Source organism: Plectrocnemia conspersa, unplaced genomic scaffold (assembly GCF_051122295.1).
Source record: "Plectrocnemia conspersa isolate PC_06_02 unplaced genomic scaffold, ASM5112229v1 ptg000005l, whole genome shotgun sequence".
In the NCBI taxonomy this organism is placed as follows: Eukaryota; Metazoa; Arthropoda; class Insecta; order Trichoptera; family Polycentropodidae; genus Plectrocnemia; species Plectrocnemia conspersa.
Genome location: NW_028277169.1, coordinates 34,398,543 through 34,425,534, shown reverse-complemented (window position 1 = coordinate 34,425,534; position 26,992 = coordinate 34,398,543). Strand labels below are relative to the sequence as shown.

At 31.1% G+C, this 26,992-nt stretch overlaps 1 protein-coding gene across 12 annotated transcripts in view; it reads left to right on the top strand.

Moving 5' to 3' along the window:
- The window catches only part of LOC148235498 (phosphatase and actin regulator 2), a 309,559-nt gene that overhangs the window by 216,100 nt on the left and 66,467 nt on the right, over positions 1 to 26,992 (top strand). For 5 of the 12 annotated variants that reach the window (XM_088187110.1, XM_088187114.1, XM_088187113.1 and 2 more), the window contains exon 6: positions 21,358 to 21,402. The exons of the other annotated variants lie outside the window; for them this stretch is intronic. In XM_088187110.1, the coding sequence (XP_088043236.1) occupies positions 21,358 to 21,402 (45 nt within the window). The remainder of the gene's footprint in view (positions 1 to 21,357; positions 21,403 to 26,992) is intronic. 12 annotated transcript variants of the gene reach the window in all.

The following is a 26,992-nucleotide window of genomic DNA, read 5'->3' as shown; positions in this document are numbered from 1 at the left end:
AATAATCTTTGTTGTTTTTTTTATAATTATTAGGATTTTATTTTTTTATGTTTGCTGCATAAAATCCGTCTATCAAAACTTCAACTGCCGGACACGCCAATTAACGTCTTGGTTATAAGATGATTACCATATAAAATAATTAAAAAATATTTATTGTTTGTGCTGTTTTTTTTTTTAAATATAAACATTGTCATAGTCATAGTCTCACATTCGCTTAGTAGCTATATTCGAATAAGCCTACATTTTGCCAGTAATGATAATGTTAACATTAAATGCGATTTTAGTTGCTCGTCTATTTATGTATTTATTTTAAAGGTTTTCCATCCCACTCTACAGGTAAACGGAAAATCTTTACGGATAAAACCAAGCGAATGGGGTGGGGTGATTGAAAATTAACGTAGAATATTTTTTCTCTTATCCAATTTGAATTTTCGTCGAAAATGCACGAAAATTAGCATAAGACGTTAAAAAGAGATTAAAATCAGATTCGCAATTAAAGCGTCAGAGGTCTGGGTTTTCTTCTTATTTTTTTAATTTCATATTAAGCGAACAAACACAAAGATGATAATATTCTCCAAACGGCCTCTCGAATTGATCGTTCTTTTTAAGCCTCGACATTACTTAAGAGGCTTTTGGAGACGTCAATCAAACTAATGCGCCCACAATGCTTGTTACAAGCTGTAATAATATCATAAACTTAATAATTTAATGGACTGTACAAGCGGAAATGCAAGCTACAGCTTAATATAAATATCTTGACGCAGATAAGAAAATAGATTTAACGCTTGTTAAGCAAATGTGGCGGTATGTCATGCGAATTCGCAATGGCAGTAATCAAGAAATTTCATTCAAACGTGCTGGAACGAGTGAGGATTAAGTTAGCTAGAAGGGCGTTTATTAAATTACTGTTTTGTGAAAATCGTTATTTCATTAAGAAAATGAGTCAAAAAACATTCACTCAAACTCTTTCTTAATTCACATTCAAAATTGTCTGACATTATATTTATTTGTTCTTGTAAAAGTATATTTCTAATATAATTTTTTTCGAACATAGACGATGTTGATTTGGATTTAATTATCAAGGGACTTGTCATTGTGACTGTGTAATGACGTTGACGAAAACCGTGTTTCTAAATTAAAATTCGTTTATATTATTTTTTATTTATAATCCTGAAATAAATTGTAATCTTCGTATTTTATTAACGTATATTTTTTTAAATTATGGAGTGAAATCGTATTAAGCTGTACTAAGTTGATTTGCCACCCCCTCTGGCGTATATACGTAGGAATGTAGGCACAAGGCCATGACGTTTGCCCTTTCACCTGTTGAGCGTATTGGGCAACCCTTCAATTGTCTGGCCTGGTTGTGTTTGCGACTCGGATAAAGTTTTCGCATTAAGGCGCGCTCGCGATTAACACTGCGCCGTTGATGACTGTTTAATTAGAGCGGAGTGGCTCTACACGCATTCCACCCTTCCGTTTCGTGGTGGTTTGGGGGGGTTGGGTTTCGGTCTTTGTTATTGTTGCTCTTTGACGGAAGCAACCGGTTAGTGCTGTAGCCGCGGCGAACTTTGAATTCTTCGACCCTGCTCCGCCAACCCTTTATCTCGAAGTGGATAACGTCGATGCGGAATTTTCCAGCCCCAAGGTGAGCTTCTCATGAAAATTTTCCATTAAAACGAATAGCTCATGCGGGGGTGTGGAATTTGAATTATTGTGTAAGAATTACAGGCAGTTTGAAATCATACATATAATATTATACATATATCATCTTCGCTTCAAATTAATTATTCAACGATATCAGTACGTTAATGTGTTGTATGCACAGCTTTGGTGCATTACTCGTGACAAGGCAGTACAAATTTGACCATGATGAAAGCATTAATCTCTCTTTTTGACTTTTTTATTGTCCATCATTCATAAAAAAGTGACGGTTTTTTATTAATAATATTTTTATATATAATAAATGCTGACTTATAGCTCATTTTATTCGTCTAAAAATGTTAAGAGCGTCTATGTCCAGGCAACAACAGTAGTTGCCATTAACTACAGTTCATTTTACTGTTTCTATATTCATGGATTATTTAAATATAAAACTATGTATATATAACGTTAGATTTTTATACGTATCAAAATCAATCATTGTGTCGAATAACGTTATGCGCGCACCACCGTGGGCGTCGAATAGCTCTACCGAATCGAAGTAGCGACTGAAGCAAATTTTTGTCGCTGTTGTCTCTCCGGCTGCCTGTCAAAAGCTCCCTTTCCGTCGTTCTGGATGTATGGAGCTTTTTTTCGCAAAAGGGGTGCCACCTTCGCCCCGTTCTCCCAACGTCTACGAATAGAAGCTCCATCACCGCCAGACTGGCGAGCTCCCCGCGCTCCCCCGGGATACATATGATCTTCTGCGAAAGGGGTGGAACCCGCAGGATTATCGAGTGGCATTTACCTTTTGTCGTGAAGATGAAATAAAAACAAATGGCTAGTCGTATGACATAATCTGCGAGGGAACGTATACGGGAATTTTCTGCCCGTTAATCCCGCTGCTATGAAACATGCAAGTGTCATGTTACTTTTTTTTATTCAATATCATTTTTTTAATATAAATCTGATCATCAGAATTTAACAGACTTACCCAATGCGTCACAATATTATTTAGACTAAGTACTTCTGATTTTTCATGACTCATTATTTAAAAAAATATAATCAAACTTAAAGCTTTCAAGTTATTCATCAAATTTAATTTGAATGCAAATGTATATTATTTTTATTAAAAATAAATACGCGTAGCACCTACGAATTTATTTTTATACACATGTTACAAATTAATTACATTGTATGTAATTTATTATTTACACGTGCTTTTCATTAATATTTAATTATCATTAGTACACGTGTATCTTATTAAATATGGAGCGATTAAAATAAATAAAGGTCATTAACCAGACGTCATCGTATTATTGCTGAAGCATCTACACCTCACTTGTTCCTGGCTTTCACTACGAAAGTGCCCCTCTGGAGGTCGGATGCTTAAAATGGTGACTTACCGACGTGATCTTACCGACGAAAACCCTAATAAAATTAAATTCGTTGCTGCTATGTGAATTTATTTTTTAAAAAAGTAATATGCAGTTAACTTGTTAGTTTCAACAGAAATATAATTTATTTATTATTATAACAATATTTCTTTAACATAATAAAAGTCGAGGTAACACTTTTTTTTATTAAAATTTGACCTTCGTGTTTTCCCAATGCGCCGTGATGGCTTTTATATAATTAGGCATTTAAAAAATGTTTTATAAAAATATTATTTAAGCTAGATACTTCTGATTTTGAACGACTTATTATTTAAAAAAAATGCTAATCAAACTTAAAGCTTTCAAGTTATTCATCAAGTTTTTACCAAAAATTATTCACCGTTGGCATTATTATTCAAAATTAAAAACCGGCACACTTCCACACATTTTTTCCCTCATAATTATCTTCGAAAACATCATTGTGTTTGGCAAACTTCGTTGTGAAGCTGGATGGCTCGTGCATTTTTAAAATAAAAATTCTAGTCTGCTGCCGTGGCTCAAACTCGTGGTCTCTTGTTTACCAGTTTAGAACTTACATATATATGTACATATACAATACATAACTCTAACATACATATTATTATTAAAGCTCGGTTTGATTGATGGAAGCCGACTCCTCGGACCCGCGCAAACGCCAGCTTCGTTGCCTTTACGCATGCGAATCTATTAGTACCCAAAAACCCTTAAAGTATTATTTGAAATTATCTATTATTAATTTTATAAATTAAATAATATAAATAACATGTTTTAGCACGATAAAACAGTCACTAATATATAAATTAAAACCCATAAGTATTCTAGTTCTTTTTATAATTTTATCGTGTACTGTATCGTAGATTATAGATATCTATATTTTTTTTAATCTCATTGATGAATATCGTGATGATTAATTCATTCATATCGAGCTAGGTTGTGCATATTAAGTACAAAATAATATGCATTTATTACATTTGCTTAAGACCGCTCCATTTGCTTGTAGAGGCCGACTTATCAATCCCCCGTGAACGTCAGTTTCGTCGTCATTCGCCTTGTAGCAGTGTTTTTTTTATTTATTAGAACCGGAAAAAGTTATCAATGTAAAATATAACATCTATAAATAAAAAATTATCTTAGACCAGTGATATATCCTAGTGTATTTTTTAATTTTCTATCTTGTCCAAGAGATCGAAAGTAATTTATGGTGTATAACTATAATTCCGAGCATTTCAGATTAGGTTTTCATAGATTTTCCTTATCTTGCCGGTGAATATTGTGATGAATAGTTTCAATCAAATTAAGCTATGCCGACCATAATGATTTTTATTTTTTCTAAGCCGTAATTGCAAAATATATCACTGATTTACAGACTGGTTTCAGTATGGTGTTTCATTTCTTACTTTGTAGTTGTTGATTGCGTTTACCTCATTAAGACGGTAGATTTATTATAATGAATAAATAAATGTTTATAGTTAAATGTATAGGTAACAAGAAACCCTTATAACGCCATTTTATTAATCTAAAAAGCTCTTCTGAAAACAACGCCTAAAAAAGCTTACTTAAGATGATTGAAAACGTGTTAAGACTGCCTTTAATCTCTGTTTCGAATATGAGGGGATTACTTGGAATCGAAAGGGAGAAAAATAATAAAGCTTCTATATAGCATATACAACATATAGATAGCTTCTCTGCTTATGGACCAGTCCGTATTACGATCGAAATAGTACTACGCACGTATCGTCGAGACGTCTTTCTAGTACTATATTATGTATACACATATATGAATCAGGGTGTCAGACTCACCCTCGAAGTCCACCCGCATTTTTATTTCTCACCCAGGACCATCGCGCTATCTAAATCTAAACTATCTGGAATAAGTAGGACCGCATACCTGCGGGCGCTATTTTGCTTATGACTGAGTTCGCGCCGTAAAAACGTCCGCATATTTGGCCAAGTATTATCGACATACCTAAGTATATTACAGTCTTTAGGGTTAATTCCAAATTTGACTTTCAAAATCCATTCGGTCTGTTTTTATAAGCTTAATTTGCTCGAGGGATTAATCCAAAGTCGTTTAACAGTCTCAAGTGTTTCGTTGAATATGCATGACAAAAGTTTGAAAGACTCACTTTCGTATCAATTGGTGGTTAAATGTATATTTTATATGCACGTATACGTTTAACGCAATTTAGGCTTGGTCATGAAAATATTTTACGGTCGTTCAAATCCTTTTTTATCTCTTGTCGTTTCTTTATCCCGCTCGTCGATCTGATAAATTCTACCCGTGATTTATCCTGCAGTAATCCTTGCAAAAGACAAAGGAAAAATATATAGAAATTCGATGAAAATGAGCACACAAATGTATCAGAACATAAATATCAATACACTGGAAAAATATCGTAATGTCTCATATAGACATGTGTACCTAAGTGCTGTAATATTTTTTTGTGATAGATAAGCCGATTGTAATAAGCCTGATCCCGTTTTGTTATTTTAGCTGAATATAGCAAAATTTTCAGAATTGAATCAAATTTTTTTATTGAGATGGATATAACGCAAATATAAGATTGATTTACATTTGAAATAACGCGCTTATAGTATTTTTACAAATAAATATAATAAATGTCGTTTTTAATATCAGCACTTGAAAAAAATATGTTTTTATAGCATTACCAAAAGATAATATAATAAGCTACAATATATAATTTTCGTAATTAATTATTTTTACTATCACGCTAAAAAATATATTTTTTGTATAATTATCAATTGCTATTAAAAATTTCGTTTTATATAATAAAAGTTTTTGTGAGAGACCCGTAGGTGGCTCTTGTTAATATGATCAAGATGCGACTGAGCCCCGTACGTGGCTCGTTGCATTAGAAAGGGTAATTTAGTGCCATTCATTTTAATAATAAAAAACTATGATTATAGCTTACAATCAAAATATGTTAGTATTTACGACCTAGCTTGGTTTTATTTTTCGGAATTATAGTTATATGTATAATAATCAGATGCGATTGATATTGAAACACACTACAGTTTAAATTGACTTTTAACCCATATCTGATCAATAAAATATAATCTTATATTGATATTCAATTTTTTGTACATAATTACAGAAATACATCACTATAATAAATTAAAAGAAAATTAAGGATAAAGATAATCTAACGTAAACACTAAATTGTTTTTAAATATGCTATGTATTTTTTTTAAACATTGACGGGTCTTACCTAATTAAAAAATCGTCTTGTAAAGAAAACAAGTATTTCTGTATACAATGTTTAAAAATGTATTTTATTTAATTTTAATTTATGTTGTAGAACAAGATTTTTTTATATAGCCATTTACGATATTTTTATATAGCCATTTAAAAAAACATATTTTTATTTCTATTTTTAAGATTTTTTTACGCTTAAAATATTTCAACGGAGTTACGATTAGACTGACTAATGAATCTAGCTAAGATATTCACTAGATCTATTTTTATAATGTTTCATGTCAATATGATTCATTCTGCTGCTCTTATCGTGTCTTTAAAGTTTGTTATATCCCAGAAAAATTATAAGAAATGATTTTCTTTCATTTATATTATATCTTAATTTTAATAGAAAGCGTTTTTGTCTTCTTAATATTTTTTAACGGAGTTATGATTTTATTTTTATTTTGAATAGTCACTATTTTGAAACATGATAGAGGATCGCATTATTTAACAATGTTGAGATATTCACAAGATCTATTTTAAGAATAAGTTTTGTGTCCATATGATTAAAAATTACGGTAGTTATCATGTTCTGAAAAACCCAAATAAACGACAAGAAAAATGTGAATGTAAACATTTTTTTCCCCACTAATTATGGTATTTTTTTTATTTTTTTCTGTAATAGCCATAATTTTGAAACAATATTATTAGAACTGGCGTATCGAACTAATTCGTGAAATATTAGATCATTTCCAAAAATAAAAAATCGACTTACTCTAAAACACAGTTGTGGAATATGTTTGATTAATCAAGTCAAACATATTACCATCTGAATTAAATATATTACGTAGTTGTGCAGTAATTTTTCCTCTGACGTATCACTGCATTATCTACAATTGTGCTCTTTTTTATTTTGCGAAATTTTCCATCTTATCTTTATATTATTTATAAGAGTCATTGCCATAGCAAGTAATAACCGACAAAAAATAATAAAAAAAACTCATTTCCGATTTGATATTGTGCAGCTGTGGACTTGATGGCTGGTATTGCGTTTTTATCTCTTAAATTAATACGAATAATGTTTTACGTATAATTTATGAATAATGTTTTTATGAATAATATTTTTTTGCATACCAGTGTAGTCATTTCGGCAGCAGGTATAATTCAAATTAAACCTCGTACCCATTTATAATTTAAAACACTTAATACTCGATTTTTTTTAAATTTAAATATATTATCTTGATAGATTTTTATTGGATTTTCATAACATAGACTTATGTATGTGTGTAACTTTTACTCATTATTCAAACTGTATTATTTGTTTCTTTATAATTTTACAAATATATTACAATTTAAATTAGCAACATATAAAACAAATTGTTTGTGTACAACTGTTGGGCATTAGAACAGATCTGCATCGAATCCTTTTCAAAAAAAAAATCAAAAATTTATCTTATATAAATGCACAAAAAATAGTTTTATGGGACAAAGTATTAATTTAAATGCACATATCTCTTAAAATAATTCCCTGTTAAATAGCACATATATTTTATTGTTTATTATCCAGTGTTCGAATAGTTAAAAATTACTACCGACTATAAAATAATCTTATACACATGGGCCAAAAATCACTTTATTATAAAAAAAAATATTTTTTAATATTTTTTGTATTGAAAAAATACAATAGAGAAATTTTCGAAATCCGCTCATCGATCGCGATTGCTACTTTACTGTAATTATTATCATTGTTAGCTAAAACCACATACCAGGACAGAACTTTCAACAATCCCTGTTTCCTATGTAAGCTTATTTTAATGATTAAGGAGTATTATGTAAAATAAGAATTCTGATATTGTTCTACTACGAAAAAGGTTTATCTATAAATGATGTACACCGTTATGCAAAGAAAGACATTCTATATCGGCATTGAAAAATAAAATATTGAGACTTCCCATAAAAAGGGGGAGAACCTTGACACGAATGGAAAGCCGTGGAAAGGGAGGACACCGTCGCTCAGTCGGGGATGAGTTGGGATGGTCCAAAATTGAAAAATGTGGTGAAACAAACTCTTTGCGGTCGCAAGTAAATAAGTTCAATATTAGTTCCAGGGTGTCGTCAGATTGGATTAAAAATTCGCACGTTTCATCCTCCATACGCACCGAAGCGTAATATTCATCTGGCTAAGCTCCAGATCGAATAAAAAGAGATAATGAAGACGTCGGACTCAAGATCAAGGTTGTTCGACGCGATCTGAAATATTCATCGAGGAGTTGAGCGAAGAATCTCTGAAGAGTAAATATGCATAAACATAGAAGGATAAGAATAATGGCTCTCGAGAGTTCAAACAAGATATTACAGGCGCGAACTTGAACTGGTTCGAAACAAGCTCGAGCTATGCCGAATTGCTGAGACGTCATTGAAACGGTGCCAATACTCCGGTAGTTAGTCACCGCCGAGACTTTTGGCCACACCCGGTATGCGTGTGGAAAAGTGCTTATTTACAGGGATCTCGAACAATAATCACAAGGAGATTATTTACATGCGAGCTCCGCTTTGCTTGCGAAACACATTTCAAACATTGGCAAAGTATCCCTGACTCGGATAAAGTCTTAATGGCTCATCATATATCGAACGCTCGCTAATTGCCACGTGTAGCGCTTTATAGTCAACAATGTTATTTATTTTAGAAAAGTTTCATCATATATCTCATAAGCGTTTTTTCTTATAATTACTGTAATCAACTTTCATTCACACGCTAACAAAAAGTCGAAGGATAACGCGTTTTAGTCTCATCATTGGCTAAATTATACTTATAATCATGTGAATGTATAAAATAAAACATGTGCACTCATCCCTCGATTAACGCGGTAGATACGTTCCAGGAAATATCGCGTAAATCAAGGCATAGAACAAAATTTGTAATAAAATGATCGAATAGTATTCACGTGTACATTTTTATGTTTATTTAAATTATAAAAATACGCATGCACTCCAAAAAGCAACTCATGACACACTGCATGGGCAGTGGGAGAGGTTCCAGGCGTAGACCAAGTGCAATAAGTATCCACTTTTACATCATCGCCCTATACGCATATGTAATTTCGGATTGCAATACCGGTAATGGGACATAAATTGCTCTTCGGTACTACCGGTAGTACCGAAAATATTTTTTTATTATTTTTGAAATCCGTATATTTTATTTGTTGGAAACGATATCTTCATGGCTTAAAATTAAGAAAACGACGATGCTCATATTGCTTAAAAGCAAAAGCGTAGAATAAAATTATACTCATTGTAAGGGATTAATCTAAGTAGTTTAAAAATCCCAACAATATAACAGAGAAATGACCGCGCCCTTTTTTGATAGGGATGGCTGGTGAAGTGAAAACAAAATCAGGTATAGCATACACGAAATTCTTTATACTATTTGTATATTTTAATCTCCATTCAGACATATTTTTACCCAAATAGTCCACGGAATTATTCTTCACTAAACATTAGTGTTAAATATTAGCAATAAGTTAGTCTCAATAATTATATTTAAATTAAAAACGTATTTGAAAAAACTGCGGTAAATGTAAACCTTTTCCATTGGAAAAAATGCATTTTCTGTTACCAACTAAAAATAAGTTGTACTAGACGATATAATTAAAATAAGTAATAAATAATAAAATGTGTTAAGGGGTGTTTTTTTAAATCCATCTTGATTTATATTTTATTTTTTGAAGTAAATAAATATTAAAAATATTTTTTACTGGCAAAACTATATAATTTCACTCTCATTACCGAAAGTACTGTAAACGAAGCTGTAAGTTATCAAAAAAAAATTCTAAATGTATTAACTTGTGGCGGACAAATTATACACAGATTGTGTCGCTGCAATAGTATTTTATTATAGTTATTATATTTAGTAACATGTTGCTGGCGTACGAGGACCCGCCGTCCGTCGTTATCTTGCCGTGGTCCGTCAATGAACGTTGCCATCGCCGCTATCACGTCAATATTATCAGAGTGCCACCCAAATTATTCGCCCCCCCCCCCTACCAAAAAAAATATTTGAAAAGTTATTCCATTATTTTAATTCTGTAGAAATGCTAATATAGAGAAACTCTTAAAAAAAATAGGGTTCAGTTTACTCTTAAAAAAATAGGGTTAAGAAATTTATAGTAGAGGTAGATCAATAAGGCAATATTTGCCGTGAAAAATGTCTGTAGTTAAATTGCGGCACATGTACAACGACTACATATCCAAGGAATTCCTGAAAGTAAAAAAAAATACATTGTGAACAAAATTTTTGCTATTTGTTATTTTTTAACAGTTGCGAAACGTCTATTTGTATTATTTTTTTATTGAAGCAATTATTTTTTTACTATTCTCTACAGTTTATTTTTTCCTCTAATCGATGTTATCATTTTTACTTATACATTCTATATTGAGTCGTTCAATAGTAAAAGCAAAACAAAAACGTCTGGCGGTTTTTACCAAAGTTCAGTTCTTTATATAGCAATGTTTAAAAATCCTGCCTATTATATTAGCCTATATGCATTTATTACCGACGATATGTTATTAGATATGAAAAATGTATGTTTTAATAATCCCTCTCAAAAAATTGACAAGTCCATATTTATAGATATTTTTTTAAGAATAACAAGATCCAGAAAATAATTATTGTAAATTTATTAGGCAAGATAAAAAGTATTTTGCAGAATAAATTTATACATAGTTAAACAGTTATACTTTATTTCAGTTTTTTAACACATCGCGATCCGCTTTTTACTTGTATATTTTAACCAAAAGCAAAATTTTTTCATGCTACTAAAATAATTATAAATGTAATTTCTATCCCTTGATAAAAATTTAAATCTTTATTACGTTCGCACGACATTTTTTCAAGTTGAAGTTACATCATTTTTAACCCTCGCAAACTCGTGAATGGACTGATTGCGTAATTTCACGATCGCGCGAAAACGCGTGAACGGACCATAATGTGTTTATATTTTAATGTTGTTCAATTTCTACAAATATGATAATTCTGGTATTGAATTTTTATAATACCAATATAACGGTGTTGGAAATATGTTTCGGCATTGAAAGCCTCGGTACGGATAAGCTACTTATCCTTCTTTAAAATATGCAAAATGAATATGAAGTCTATGTATGTTCAACTTAATACCGACCTCGGATATCCTTTGTATATTTTTTACTATTATTATTATTATTAATATGTACTATCCCTTTCATCATTACCTCTCATATTAAATTCTAGTTGGGCTACCCTCGAAATAAATTTGCTTTGACCACAGCTGAAAACCTCTGCAAGTTTGTGTCGCGAGTCACACACGTGCGATGCGGCGCGCGGGGGGGGGGGATGCTGCCCTTGGCCCTTTCGAGCCGCCCTTGGAACCGCTAACCTCCGCAGGTGACCCGCGTCGCCGAGACCACAGAATCAATTTTTCCGACCATAATAATTTTTCGGGGCGTGTCTCTTATTTTTTTAATATTCCGAATCTTGCACGCTCGGTACGAGCCCAAGCAAGACGATGCCCAGATGACCGCTTCCAAAATTCCGCGCAGTGCGCATGCGCCCAGCTCCATTCATGGTCGGGGATGAGAGTCGCGGAGGCGGAGGCGCCTGTAACGATCTGCCTCCAGCGCCGCCGCGCCACCCCCGCATCTCAAATGTTTCCACAACAAGTGCCTCTTTATTGTTATAACCGACCCTATATCCCCACCACACCGCCACCTTTGAACGTACCAAATATATATATTATATTAATAAAGACCCAGCGATTGTATAGCGTATTGATTGTTACTCGAAGTTGCAGCATTTTTGACACTTGCGTCACAACAATTGCTAAGTGAGTACAAATATAATGATTTGACGTTACATTAGTAACGTCATCCCCATTAACGAAGTCGGATTATTAAGTTTGCCTTTTAATTATTTTTTTAATATCCATCAAAATTAAGTTTTTTATTATAAAATAAATATGTCTGAATGTATGTTTGAGAAAAAGCTAAGCTTTAGTTGATTTTTATTAATAGCGTTATTTATATCACATATAATTATACTGTGAGAATCAAACCCGATGGTACCTATTATTTATTTAGGACCATAAAAATCATCCCATTACAGTTCTTATCGGGTGCTAAAAGGCGTATTTGATTACCGATCTAAATCAAAATAAGCTCTAATTCAACTGCTCGGCGTGTTCGCGAAAAGCCTTTTTATTTGTAGCTTTAATGAATTCCCTACAGGTTTATTTTAATAATTAGACCGAAACAAATCGATATCGCTCGAATTACAGTGCCTGGTATGTTCGCGAAAAGCATTTTTATATGATTTATTTTGTTATGATATTCACCCACTTTTGCACCTCCCTGGATTTACCAATCTATGAATTTTCAAAAATGTTTGGTTTCTGTGAGTAGAGAATATTCTTAGGGGGTATTAAGCAATAATGATTTGATCACCATAAATTGTTGTTATACGTGAGTCTTTTGCACGTGTCTGAATAAATAAAATGCTTAGTGTTTTGGCGTGACAATGATATTGCTACGTTCAGCCACTCTAGGTGTATATTACGTTAGGACGCCCAGATTGTGTATTGTTTCCAAAAGGGTTAACAGATGTGTCTTAAGAATCACGTTTTACCTTCTTGCTTATGTTGATTTCTGCTCGATGAATTATGCAAGACTCCATACGTTATTATTAATTAGAAGTGAATATGAAACCTTATGAGGATTTAAATGTTTATTTGGAAGTTAAATGCAAGTTTTTTCACTATTCAAAGGATTAGGACTAAAGAATTATCTGTTATTAGTTGAGGATTAAATATTTAAGGTCATTGTAATTTCTTTTTGAATTACTTAACTTTATTTTTTTAGAAGATTATGAAAATAAAAATTGCTCGGCGAGTTTTAGCTGCGAGCTTTAGAGTGGTATAGAAAGTCGCGATCGCGTCCCTTATTCTTACCAGGACAGGACGCTTTCCTTGTATGAACCATCAAGCTTTTTAACGAGCTTGTCAAACACAATAATGATTTTGGCGATATCTATGAAGAAATAGAAAAATGTGTGTGCGATGGTGCTTATCTATTTAAGAGGGGCACCATAATTACTTGGTTCTGTTCCTGAGGATTTTTTCAATCCCAAAAGTCTGTATTAAAAATTCGTAGTAGTGCTTTGTGATTTTTTACTGGGAAGGACACTAAAAAATAAGAAGCTTAAAAAAGGCCACCTTGGACATTTTTATATTTTTTCGTCCCTGGAAAATTTCTTGGAATATCCCAGGAAGGACATGTATTGTTATATTTTAGAGTTGATTTTTATTTTTTTTTTATTTTTATAATTCCGCATGAGTAAGAAATAACTCATTTTACGATTACAATTTAGTACATTAAAAATATAAATATAATACGTATATATTTAAAAAAAAATTAATGAGTACACCTAAAATATTTATTATTAATATTAAAATAACATATAAGAAAAATAAAAAGTATTATAAAATAATAAAATAACAATTATGTAACTATATGTTATAGATATATATTATTTACTGATTTAATTTTATTTTATTAAAATTGCATGAATTCATTAAATAAATATTTTTTAATTTCTTTGCAATTATTCCTAGTACAATATAATTGTAAGAATTTGTGCCAAGCTTCACAGAAAATACTTGAGGTATTTGTAAATCATCAGCAGATTTAATTTCATAATTATGTAGCTGTTTTCTGAATTAAAATTTATTATTTATAATCAATTTTCTCTCTAGAATTTTCTTGTTACAATTTTTAGTTATTATTTTGGTAAAATTATTATAGGCAAAATTTTAGTTTTCATCTATATTTATGTACATATGTCTTTCGTATAAATTTACTTGTAAATCCCCAAACGCAAGACATACATATATGTTAGATCTGCATAATAAATGTTTAATCTAGTTTTATACGATAATATATTTTGAAACCTGTATAAAATTTTTGACATAGGATTTTTTTGTTATTTAACCATCACTTTTTGTAATTAGATAATTATTTTCTGTGACTGTTATATCAAAATGATTATTAAATATCATATACTTATAATTTGTTTAATCTCACCCATCCAGTTATATAGATCAAATCATTCTAAATGTTTCTTTGCATATTTATCTAGGTTTTAGAGTTATATGTTAACACTGTATCATCATCATACAGTTCAATCCTTCTTGTCTGTTTTCATAGGGTTAAATCATTTATGAAGGTCTCAAAATAGAACCCTGTGGAATTTCACACTTCACCATCTCACATTCGCTTTATGTACCATTTATTATAACTACTTGTAAAATTAATAATTTTAAATAAAGTTTGTTTGTATAAATGCTATTATGACGCATTGGTGAAACCTTTCAAATCAATTGTAATGAACAAAAACAACAAATCTGACTAAAAATAACAACTTTAAAATGAAAAAATATAGATTAATTTCAGGACTATGTACTCAATGAAGTTACTATTTTATGATACCATTTTGCATTACCCATTTATAAAAAAAATATTTTTTTATTCCATATAATGTGTAAAAAAATAATGTTCTTATATTATTAATTATTTGTACATTTCCTACAGTGTTTGAATCATGTTAAGGACGGAATAGCGTAGTCCGCAACGTCTCAGACTATTAACTCTGAGGTTGCGGGTTCGAGCCCTAGCAGCGGCACTCGAATTTTTACTTATAAAAAATGAAAAAAAAGCGCTATTAAAAAAACCGGACCCAGCTGCAGTGACATCTATTAATTATATTGTATAGCACATAATAATTTATAATTAATAATATATATGTCACTAGTGGTTAATACTTACTTGTATTTATTCATTATGTCTTATTGACTTACTCAGATTTGCCCGTTGTAACGCATTAGGCTTACGCCTGCCAGGTTACAACGGAACATTTAATAAAAATAAATATATATTACTATAGTTGATGTTCTCATAGCATTGTCTGCATCTCGTAGAATCCAGTTGATGTTAAACTCTGTAACTGGGTTGACGTGAAGTGGGAAGCGGCTGCTTCCACGGTGCTTGGCGTAGCTCCGCTTGGTGTTCGGGTGAAAATTAAGATGTCTCAAGTCGGAAGTATCTAGTGGAAGTTTCTGTATTTTATATGTTACGTGTAGTATGTATTATATTTTTGTGATGCATTAGTCATGATGGTTTCATTTTAATTCGATAAATGAATATATGATTTTTAAGATATAGGAGGTGCTTTTGCTATACCCAATTTTAATGTTTGTGCTAATGCGACGATTGTTTGTTAACTTTTTCATAATTTGAACAGATACACTCCGGGTCGAACCTTCACTTGCTTTATAATACTAGAAGCTGTGGCATCCAGTCTTCTTTCAGTAGTTGCATAAGACCCAAGAGATTCGGTCATTAACAACTACGATCCCTATCTAGTCGCTTCTGTCATACTGCGCGGACTGAGGCTAGTTATTTTATATAGACTGTCGCGAGTGACAGTCAGTCAGGACAGCATAACGGCATAAAAATTATTGACGATAATCAGCATCACTAATCAATTAAAAAATACGAATAAAAGAGCGGGAGTTAGTGGTCAATTACATTTAAGGTACCCAAGAATCATTCATGATAATAATAATATTTTGATTTGTATTTGTAAAGACACTAGTCCGTGTTTATGGTACATTTCATATACATACATTTATCTAATGCATACTTCGATTATCACGTACGTCGGCGTGATGAATACACTTGTTTGGCAAGTCGCAAATTACAATTTATTTGAAGTTTTTTCACGATAAAGCGGTTGACAAATATAAAATGAAGTTAAATTTTTACAATATAGTTAAAATTAATTTCGAAGGAAAATCGAAACATGTATTTAAAAAAAAATATTAATATAATATTCAAAACCAACGTGTAATTGTACTTATATTGTCTATATGGCAAAACTTTTTTATATTATATTAACTTGAAGCTTTTGAGCAATCGCAAGGTCCTAAGGGGAAAAGAGTCGAAAATATTTAAAATAAGGGTCACTTAATGTACATTATATATACGCTTATAAAGTATATCCATGCAATGGATCCTTGTAACTCGAGGAGTACAAAGTTGCTCACTTTATTGAGGTTTTGAGGCGTGGGGTGGGTTAGGGGGTGTTAAGACGACGCCAATTTCGACCTAATGCGCTATGAATAAGTCTCATGCGATTTTTTATCGAGTAAACCCTTCGAAGACCAATGTCACCGTTGTGCAAATTAATCGTGTAATATTCTAACCCGCGCACCGTTACGCAATCCGTTCCGATCCGGACGTAAAAATGTTCTCGTGTGCGAAAAAATTATGCGATGAGCGGAAAAAGCGCGTTATTTTAATATTGATGGACGCGATGTTGCCACTGCTTGCTTTTATTATACATGTATAAATGCGAGCGAAATGAATATTTTATGTTAGTTCGTTTTGGGGGTGTATTTTTTATGAGCGATATGAATCCTTGATGCTTAACGGCGATGTAAGCAACTTATTTCGGCCCTTGACCTGTTATGTATTGTGTTAAAAATGTATATGGCTCTCTTGTAAATGGAATGAAAAGCTTTATCGCGATGTACGTAAGCGTTTCCTTCAAAATATGTATTAACATGGCCGTCGCTATATGAAAGAAAGAGAGAGAAATAAATTAAGGGTCTTCTCCTTCAACATCAAACGCTCGGAATATTTTTTTTAATATCTAAATAAATATCTATATGATTTTTATTTGCTCAATAAATTTATTTATATGATTGTAAGATATAAGCGCACGTGACAATCAGAGATTTAGACGGATTAGGGCTACTTACAAATGTACTTTTAAAATGGATCCAAACAAAAAACAGTGGGTGCTTATACAAATTATTACTTATACTTAATTGTTCAAATAAAAATAATTTTGGGGTACAGATGTACCCCGCTTAGAGATGGCAAGGCATTTGCTATCAAATAAACTGCAACACTAAACTGACTTGAATATGATTTTTTGTATCGATAGAGTACATAAAAGTCTTAAATTTATCATAATAATTCAATTAAAATTAAAAAGAGCAATATTTCAGAAAACTGTAACCAATTAAATCGAACGTGAATATCGAGTTAACTTGTCTTTGTATTAAAAATCTTGTACGTTTCACTTAAAACCATTCATATTCCAAACACGTTTTTATGTAAGCATTACCAAAAATAATTTCAACCCTCTTTCATTCGAGCGGTTAATACCGAATTTTATCGCCCGCGATTAATTGATTTAAAATTAGGCAGTTTGTATTAAGAAAAAGCAATTAAGGGGTAATTTACTTCGCTTGAATTACTCACAATATTTATAATCCAAAATATACTTATTATACAAGCGAATAAAATTTAAATGTATTTTAAAAACGTGGATGTATTATAATTTTGCTCCATACAATTAGAAACGCCTATAACCGTCAGTTAATGCAAACAAATAGTCACCTTAATTGTAATGAACCTGTGTAATGAACACGCACAATATAACTGAATTTTCATTCTTGATTCGCCAAAAACAAATCTATCTTGATTGCTTCTAAGCGTTTGAGCAAAGGGCAAAGTTACACTATCAGTCAAAGTTAACGTAGTTTCGATAATTAATTATTCTGCGAGGTTAGTGTGATTGAGATAAGTCTGGAATTAATTTAAAATAATAATATGTATATTTAATGTTCCAATTAGAATTTGATGATATATAATACATAACAATCAATAAACTAATTTAATTGAAAGAGACCGTAGGCGTCTAATCAAAGCATTGATATATATTATTAGTAACATTTAAAGCGTGTATGGCAAATAACCCTTGCTTAAACTGTGTTTAAAGCAACACCAGAAATGTCAACGATCGTGGTAGTCTCAGTCAAAACTTTGTAACAAACAAAACATACGAGCATCACAGCCGATATACATGAGATTATTAGACATATACCTTCAACTTTAAACTTCTGGTTTGTATGTCATGTACTGTCGCACGTTTTCGTAAATGAGACATATATCCCTAAAAGTTTGCTCGCTCGCGTCACGTGGCGTGTATTTGATGTTCGATTAGACGTGTCAATGCTATGCGATTTTTATCTTGAGGGAGTCGCGATTGCGTCCCTAATTCTTGACCGTTGTGACCCGAACAAAAGCGCTCGAAATCGCTCCCGTTACATAATGACTATCAAATTTCTCAACAAGGATGGTTACGACTATAACTAAGTAAAGCTGTGTCACATTAATGTAATTTCCTTATAGTTAAGATGTAAGTGTTTTAACCAAAAACACTTCAGTGAGATTGAGATTTAGTATGCAAATTAGCAAGGTGCTCTATTGTCGGCAATCTCAGCTATGCGAAGTACACGTGTTGTATAAATGATTTAGAGAAAAATTATCAGATGTATTATATCTTCAAGAATATGATGATTCCGCTTAATCAAGACACATTAGGCCTCAATTTTTTGTCCCAAATAAGCGGCTGGCTCTAATAAGCGAAGTTTAACATAAAATTAAAAAATAATATTATTTTTTCACTTTGTTAAATTATTGAAAAAATATTCAATTACAGAAAAATAATAATATTTTAAGTTTAAAATAGTATTACAGTGGAAAACATCAGTTCGTTACATCGGTAAAGAAGCTTTTCCGCCGACACTTATTTTCGGTGTTACCCGCGTAGCTCCAGGGTAGCCAATTATATTAGTCCCCCACAGTACTCCCCTACTAGCAATTTACTACTGTGAAATTTTACTAAACCAAGAACTTGCTATTCACCTCTAACTCTTGTGGCTTAGAACAGTACCCCCTCAATAATAAAGAAAACATATATAATATATGTATCTTGAGTTCAACATTTCTTTAAATATTTTTGGCAAATTTATAAAAAAATAATGTTTCTAGTAAAAAATATAAATTTGAATATATTTAATATAATACGCTATTATTATGTAACCATTTTCAAATACTTTAAATAATAGTATAATCATGTTTTTTTTTTTTGCCAAAAACACGAAATGTAGATATAATTAAATATTGGAAAAATTATTTCGACACTCCCTATGTGTGTAAATGGATGAATGGATTTGTGAAAGTTAATTAGCTGCTATTTCCACTTCGCTACTTTTGTTCGTTCATATTTATGTTACAACTTCTCCCTTGTGTATTTTTTATTGCTTATATTAGATCAGAGTAGCGTTCATATTAAGACTTTTTATAACAATATTACGACTTACAATAAGTGAAAATCGAATGAAGCATATCTAAACCGAATTTTGACCAATAGGAGAGCGCAAAAAACAATTATCCCTTCTCAGAAGTCAAAAATCCACGTCAAAAGCAATATTCTCATATCAAAGCTAATAGTAATATCGGCGAGAATAGCTATTATATTTTTTAAGCATAAAGTATCAAACATCCCATAAGAAATGAGTTGGCTCAGTTTGTATTTTGCACTTGATGTAACGAAAGTTCTAAAATTAGAATATTCTCATTAGGTTAGGTTATGTTAGGTTAGGTTAGTTTCTTAGATATTTTAGAGCAGCATTTAATTGAACTAGCGCATATCAGGTAAATTTTTTCTGGTAAAAATATATATCTACCGGTGAAAATGTATTCCGATATAATTTCACTGAAATGACATATTTTAAAAATTATTTTCGGTATAGGTTCAAGACTGTTTTTTTAATATTTTCTTTGGGAGATAATCTATAAATTTCTAGTTTAGATTTAGGAACGTCGTTTTTTAATATTCAGATTTCATTAAGATTACTGTTTGATGCTTTGAATTAATGACAGTTTTAATTTTTATTTTAACATGCTAAAAAAAATCAAGTCAAAAAACAATTGAAACTTGTAAAACCTCTTCATTAATTAAATTTTCTGTCCTAATAAAACTGAATGGTGTCCCAGATAACTGAAGTAATTATTAATTTCCTGATTTGGATTCTGTTCCTTGGTATTTTCCCCAAATAACCGGCTGTCCTGATATACCAGTTGTCCAAATAAGCGAAATCGTCTGTATTTGAATATCTACATAAGAACAACGCATTTCGATTATGAAGCGTTCATATATATATTTTTACACATTCTATGGAAATCTAAAAATAACAAGTAATCATAAACGTCTCAAGATTTTTTTGACAACTCCATTGTCACTGAAAGTCTAGAAATAACTTTAATATTTGCTTTATTTGTATGTTGAAAAAGTTCAATAGTAAACATATTGAAATATAAAGAATAAATTATTCAACATTTAATGTTGTCTGTATCTAATCATATTGATTTGAAACAAAGCGCGAGCTTGCAACGCACGAGCGTGTTATAGAGCAAAAGCTTTGTAGATATAATTTATTACATAAATATTCATTTGTTAACTCGACTCTAGATAAACTTTCTTAGAATATATATTTATTTATAGTAAATGTTCTTAAACTACTAAATAAGTACGGTAAGAAACCAGACTGAAATAATATAAAAATAAGAACTGTTATTCCAGTTTACAATCTATAGATATTTATTTGCGATAAGGAAAATTTAGGATCACCTAATTTGTGATTATCTATTGAAATTATAATCAATACTATATTATTCATTTTATAGATATGATAAAAATTTATAAACACGGGCTCGTATTGGAATAGAAGCATATCTTTCAGGTATTAGTCACCAACTTACACCACTGATTCATCGTGCGACTCAAATGATTTATTTTCCTGTTTGGAGGAAGAATTGCATTTAGTCGTCGCTGTGCGACTTGGATGTTATTTAAGAATTAAAAATTGAATGTCGCGGGAAAACGTCAATATTTCAACAAACTGACAGCGAGAATAATTCCTGGTAGGCGATTCTGGGAGTCCCTTCAAACACTAAGCGTTACATCACCAGTCAATAAGAAAATCCACAGCTGCATAATATTTACTTGTGAATATGATTTTTTTCTGGAATTTCGGCGATTACAAAGAGTTTTTTTTTTTTTTTTCAATGACTGCTTGTTTTATTGGTTTTTATTTGACAATTCAACTATAACTTATGTATAATATTTGTATTAATTCGATCATATTTTATTTGTTTCAGGTAAGCACCGTCTAAGAAAAATTGTTTCCGTGCTCGGATTTCTGCGTATGTATTATTTTTTTTATAAATTATTAATATTAAGATATGTGGTTATGAATATTAATTTAGATGGTTTTGTATTAATCCGTATTTAAGAAAAAATTTCATATACGAATTTTATTATGCTTCCGAGTCGAATCGTCCGTATTTTTCTCGTTCGCGACCCGCGATGCAATATAAGTTTAACATACCTGTTATATAGTGGGATTGTGATGCGGATTTTTCACGACCGCATTGCTTTTCGAGTGCAACTTTCAAAGCACGCTACGATGAAAGTTGCCAGTTAAATTTTGTTTTTTACAAAATGTCGGGTACTGCAATATGACTCATTCATCGCAGAAAAATAAAACACATAAACCCCACGAGCCAATCAAGCATAAAGCCAAGTTCTGGTAAAAAGTAAATAAACACAGATTTTTTATATGTCTATACGTATTTTCGGAACACCCCCGAAATCGTGGCGTAGATCAACCCTCGTCGTAATTGAACGGCCTTCGGGGGCGGTTTATGAAATCTGAGGCGCGTGTGTGAACCCCGGATGGAATGCTCGTTCCGGAATTTCTTACCTCTTCGCGAATCCCGCGAAAGATTCTCGAGATGGCGTAAAAAATAAATGAAGCGTATACGTCCTGAGAGTCAGATTTGTTGCGAGGCAAGAATAGCTTTCTTTGTATGTGATATAAATGTGTCGTCAGATATCAAACTGGTTCAAATATTTCTTCCGAGTCAACCAGTTACAACACTGCACAACACCTTTATTTTATTATACAACATATAATTTGACAAAATAATTTAAAATATTTTATGGCAATATAGATATTTCAAAGAGCAATAACTCATGGTGGAAATGAGGTTGGGAGTTTAAAATTGATTAGAAAATATAGACGGTATAATCTGTGCTAATTTCATGACTCGAAAGCTTAAAGATACATTAGCGAATTTCTTAACGAAAATGTTTCTTGTTGTGATTTTAAAATCACTCTACTCAAATTAATTAAAATAATTCCTTTAAATATTTTTGTGACTCGGGGGCGAGTTTGATATCTAACGACTTGGCAGATCGATGGCGATAAATAAATCCGATGTCCAATATAAAAGCTTTGTCGCGCAATTCGTTAATGGCAAATGCTATTATTATAAGCTTTTCACCGTTTTGCTTTGTTGAGTGGAACAATGAAAAATATTTGCAGACGTCTAAAAAATGTTGGTACACGTATAATCATTTTAGCTTTGAGCGTTCAAAAGTTTTTATTAATCAAACGTTAACTTGATAAAAGCTTTACCAAACATGTCCAACAACATATATTTCGATACAGCGTAGTTTTATCTAGAGCTTCAGATTTATCCGCTGAGGTCTAGGTCTTGAAGGTACCTTGACACATTTCCACGAGTGCAATTCAATAGCAGGTCATCTCCGATATTCTTTACTTTATTTTACACAAAATGTATTTATCTTCGTATATATTAAATTAAAATTTAATAATAAAATAACATTAGATTTTTTAAAAGTATGTTGCTGTAATATTTTTTTTATAAACTTAACTGAGAAAAAGTTTTATATTCAAGGAAATAGCCAGCTGTAGTTGAACCTAACGCAATTTTGATGTTAATATTATCGGTTGTGTTGAAACTTTTAGAAACAAAGTTGTTTAGATGCATTATGAAGCTTTAAAGACAGCTCCGTTCTAAAACTTATGCATACTTCATTTTAAATTGGATTTTGCTTCTTAGAAATATGAGAGAAAATACTTTTACAACTACCACTGCAAATTTTCACTTTTGATTTTATCCAGTCAATATCCTAGAAATATTTAATAAGGTCGAGATAGCGTAATCCGTAAAGTCTAGACTAGTAACCCAGAGGCGAGGGGTTTACACCGCGACAGTAGATATTATTAAAAACCGGCTTCAGCCCCAAATTCACATATATTGCTTGAAAATTAAAATACGCGTAATTAATATTTAATTATATTGATGTCACTGATTCATAAATGAAAAATATTGGTAAATACTTACTTGTAGGTATTCATTATGTATGATTTTATACCCTGCTGTAACGCATTGGGCTTATGTCTGTCAGGAAAATATTATAAAAAAATAGTTATTATTTATCGGAAAATATTATAAAAAAATAATATGATTTGATTATCGAAATATATATGTAAATATAAATGTTTTTACTGTTGTTTATGTATAATCAAAACCTTAATCAATATCAACCGAAATAATAGCACGTAACTTGTGTTTCTTCTGGAAAAATTGCGAAATGATTTTTGTTAAAATTACATTTTTAAATGTTTTAAAAACGCTGTATTTGTCAAAATGCGCTAATTTCACAGCTGTATTCAAAGCAGGTAGTGAGAAAAGCGACATAGATTTCCGATTTATTCTCCGGAAATTATGTTTGACAATATAATTACGTATTCCTTGAAATCGTATTTCTCGAGAAATTTCATTTGTTAAAAATTAAACTTTTATAAATATTTTTAATTGGTTTACCGCTGCAATTTTAAAAATAGATAGTAATTTTATATCCGCTAAATTCAAAGCAGGTAGTTAAAAAAGGGACAGAGATTTCCTATTAACACTCAGAAAATATTGTTTGAGAATATTTCGTTTCGAACATTTGTCGGTAAAAAAATTAAGAATGCAAGAATTAATGACTTAAGTAAGGATTTGTTCGCTGACTAAATAAACCAGCGTCAATGTTTAAATGTAAATTCTATATAAATCATACGATAATATGTTGTCATGATTTGTAATGAACGAATGAAAATATAATGTGATGGAAACTGACCAGAAGTTAAACTAGAAATGAATTTTTAAGAAACCTGCAAAATTAAGATGTATTTCTCGAGAAATTTGAAAGTTTCTTGCAAGTTCTCATAAAATGCTTTTTAGTTAAAAATTAAATTTATACAGTTTTTTACCGTTGCAATTTTAAAAATAAGTAGTAGTTTTAAATCTGCTAAATGCAATACTACATTCAAATCAGGTAGTTAAAAAAGGGACAGGGATTTTTGAAAACATTGTTTAAGATTATTCCGTTTCCACTTCCCCGAACATTTGTCGTTAAATAAAAATTAAGAATTCAAGAATTAATGACTTTAAAATTCAATCTTTGGCTAAATAAAACCAGAGTCTATGTTTAAATGTAAATGCTGTTTAAATCAATACGATAAGATGTTGTTTTTTTTTTTAATGCAAAGAAAAATATGTGAATCGATGTGACCATTAATTAAAACCACTTGCCGATTACAGTACTTTTTTAAAAATACTTAAAAGCTTGTTGCACGGACCCACCCTTTTCTATGTAGTGGTATAAACATATGCAGCAGTTGTAAAACATTAAAATATATTCGTACAAATTTAATTTAATGAATCCGAGTCAACTCTGGCATGACTGGGAAAGGATTAAACAAGCATTAAATATTTTACATATATTACATAATTTTTTTTATATGTCAAAATTTCTCGAGAAATATGGATCAAATTCTTATTTATAAATTCACAGCCACATATTCAAAGCAGGTATTGAAAAAAGTGACAGGGTTTTGTGACCGACTCTAGAAATAATGGTTAGCAAAAATTTCGTTTCGTCCTAATCGAATATTTGCCAGTCAACTAAAAATCAAAAATGTAATATTTAGTATTAATTATATTTTTTAGTCTCTTTTTCCGAAAATTTTAATCAATTTTTTATTTATTAAAAAAATATAAAATATAAAGAAATGTTAAAAATACACGAGTATATGTGCTTAGACTTCAAGGCGTTATGAACATACATTTTTATTTGTTATTTTATTTTTTTTAGAAAGCCATTTTTATTTGAAACACTGCGTAGACAATTATTAAGTGTTTTTATTATTAAACCATTAACAACAATATAAATATTATACACAAACATTTGGAAAAAATAAGTTGCTTAATAAAGAATACATAAAATTAATATGAAAGTGTAAAATAAAATTATAATAGTTGCCTATTAAAAATTTCGCATTATTCTTTATTTTAAATATGCGTGATATTTATATTTGCATATATTTCCCTAAGTAGGCGTTTAGCTTTTATCAAAGGCTAACCAAGTTAGATCGAAACGAAATGTTTTGGGGCAAAAAGCTGTATTTCGAAATTTATTCAAGAACATTACATTTATTTTTTGGGAACCAGAGAATCATATGGCAAAAATATATCAATGGCATAAACGTAATTTGAGAATCTTATAGATTTACAGATCGATATGTGTTGTTATAATTTATAACATATATTAGAAACTATCTTGTCTTTACTTAGTCATGGTTTTTATTTACAGTAATTTAATTTTTTTAAACCACTTCAGAAAGATGAAAACGAGCTTCTTCGCGATTTTTCTGATTAAAACTTTTATGGAAATCGTTCCCATAAATCGAAACTTGAATGAAAATTTCAGTCGCACTCCGCGATTGTTTACTTGGGGTCCAACAGCGCGCTCAAATTTCCTCCTGGACAAAAGCAACCGTTTATTTATAGGCGCCTACCGTTTTATGGTGAAACTTTTGCATTTCGTCGCTGCAACGAGGGGTGACCTTGCCGAGTCTGTGCCAAAATTCCCGCATCGATCATCTCTCGTTCAGCTTATATGTTTGTATGTGTGCATCCGCCGACGGGGGTCGCGACCTCCGGATTTTCCTCTTGGGTACCTAACGGAAAACGTGTACATAAAGTACATGTAAACATCACAGGATGCCCGTAAAATCGTCGTGGATTGTTTCATCGTCCATATCATATCTTCAGGTTTCGAAGCTCGAGTAATTTTTTTCAAATAAATAAAAATGAATCGTCCGTGTCGATTTGGCGTGAGCTTCACTGGTAGCGACCTCAAGGCTAAACTCTCGTGTATTTACAAGTCGGAAGTTAGCAGGAAGGAAAATGGAGATGTCAAGTATGAAATAAATTTCCTACGGTTTAGAGAAATAAGGGAGGTGTTGAAATCCCGTTCGTACAAGTATTATTTTATATTTTTTTAACGTTTCCAAAAACATTCACCATTTATTTGAGCCGTGCCAAATCACAAATGCTAGTTACAACGGAAAATATTTTTTTGCATCTTATCACCGGTCCATTGTTCTGAAAATTCCTTTTTGCCGGTTTTATTTATATGCGTAGTTTTATTTATTTTCGTCTTTAAATATAAAATAACGCAATATGATTTATTTATTAGTCATAATATTTAATCTTGTATCAAACATATTTGATCAAGTTTATTTCTAACGAAAACAATATTCAAACAAAAATAAAATATAAACATGATTATTATAACTTACCTTCTTACTTAAAATCACAATTGAAATAAGTTAAAAATTTGATGATTTAAAATTCTAAACCATATTTAGAGGCATCTATTTATGATTTTCACACTCCGCTCAAAAATGTTGGCCTCTGTCCAAGTGATAATTTGTCAAGCTCGATACTAAGACGACCTTTCTTTAATCGACGGTGAAAAAATAGATAGCCGATTAGGCGACAGCCTCGCGGTCGCCTCGTCGTCGCATCAAAATAATTTGCTCTATAAAAATAAATCACAACATCGAAGTATATTGGCGAAATTTAAAATGAG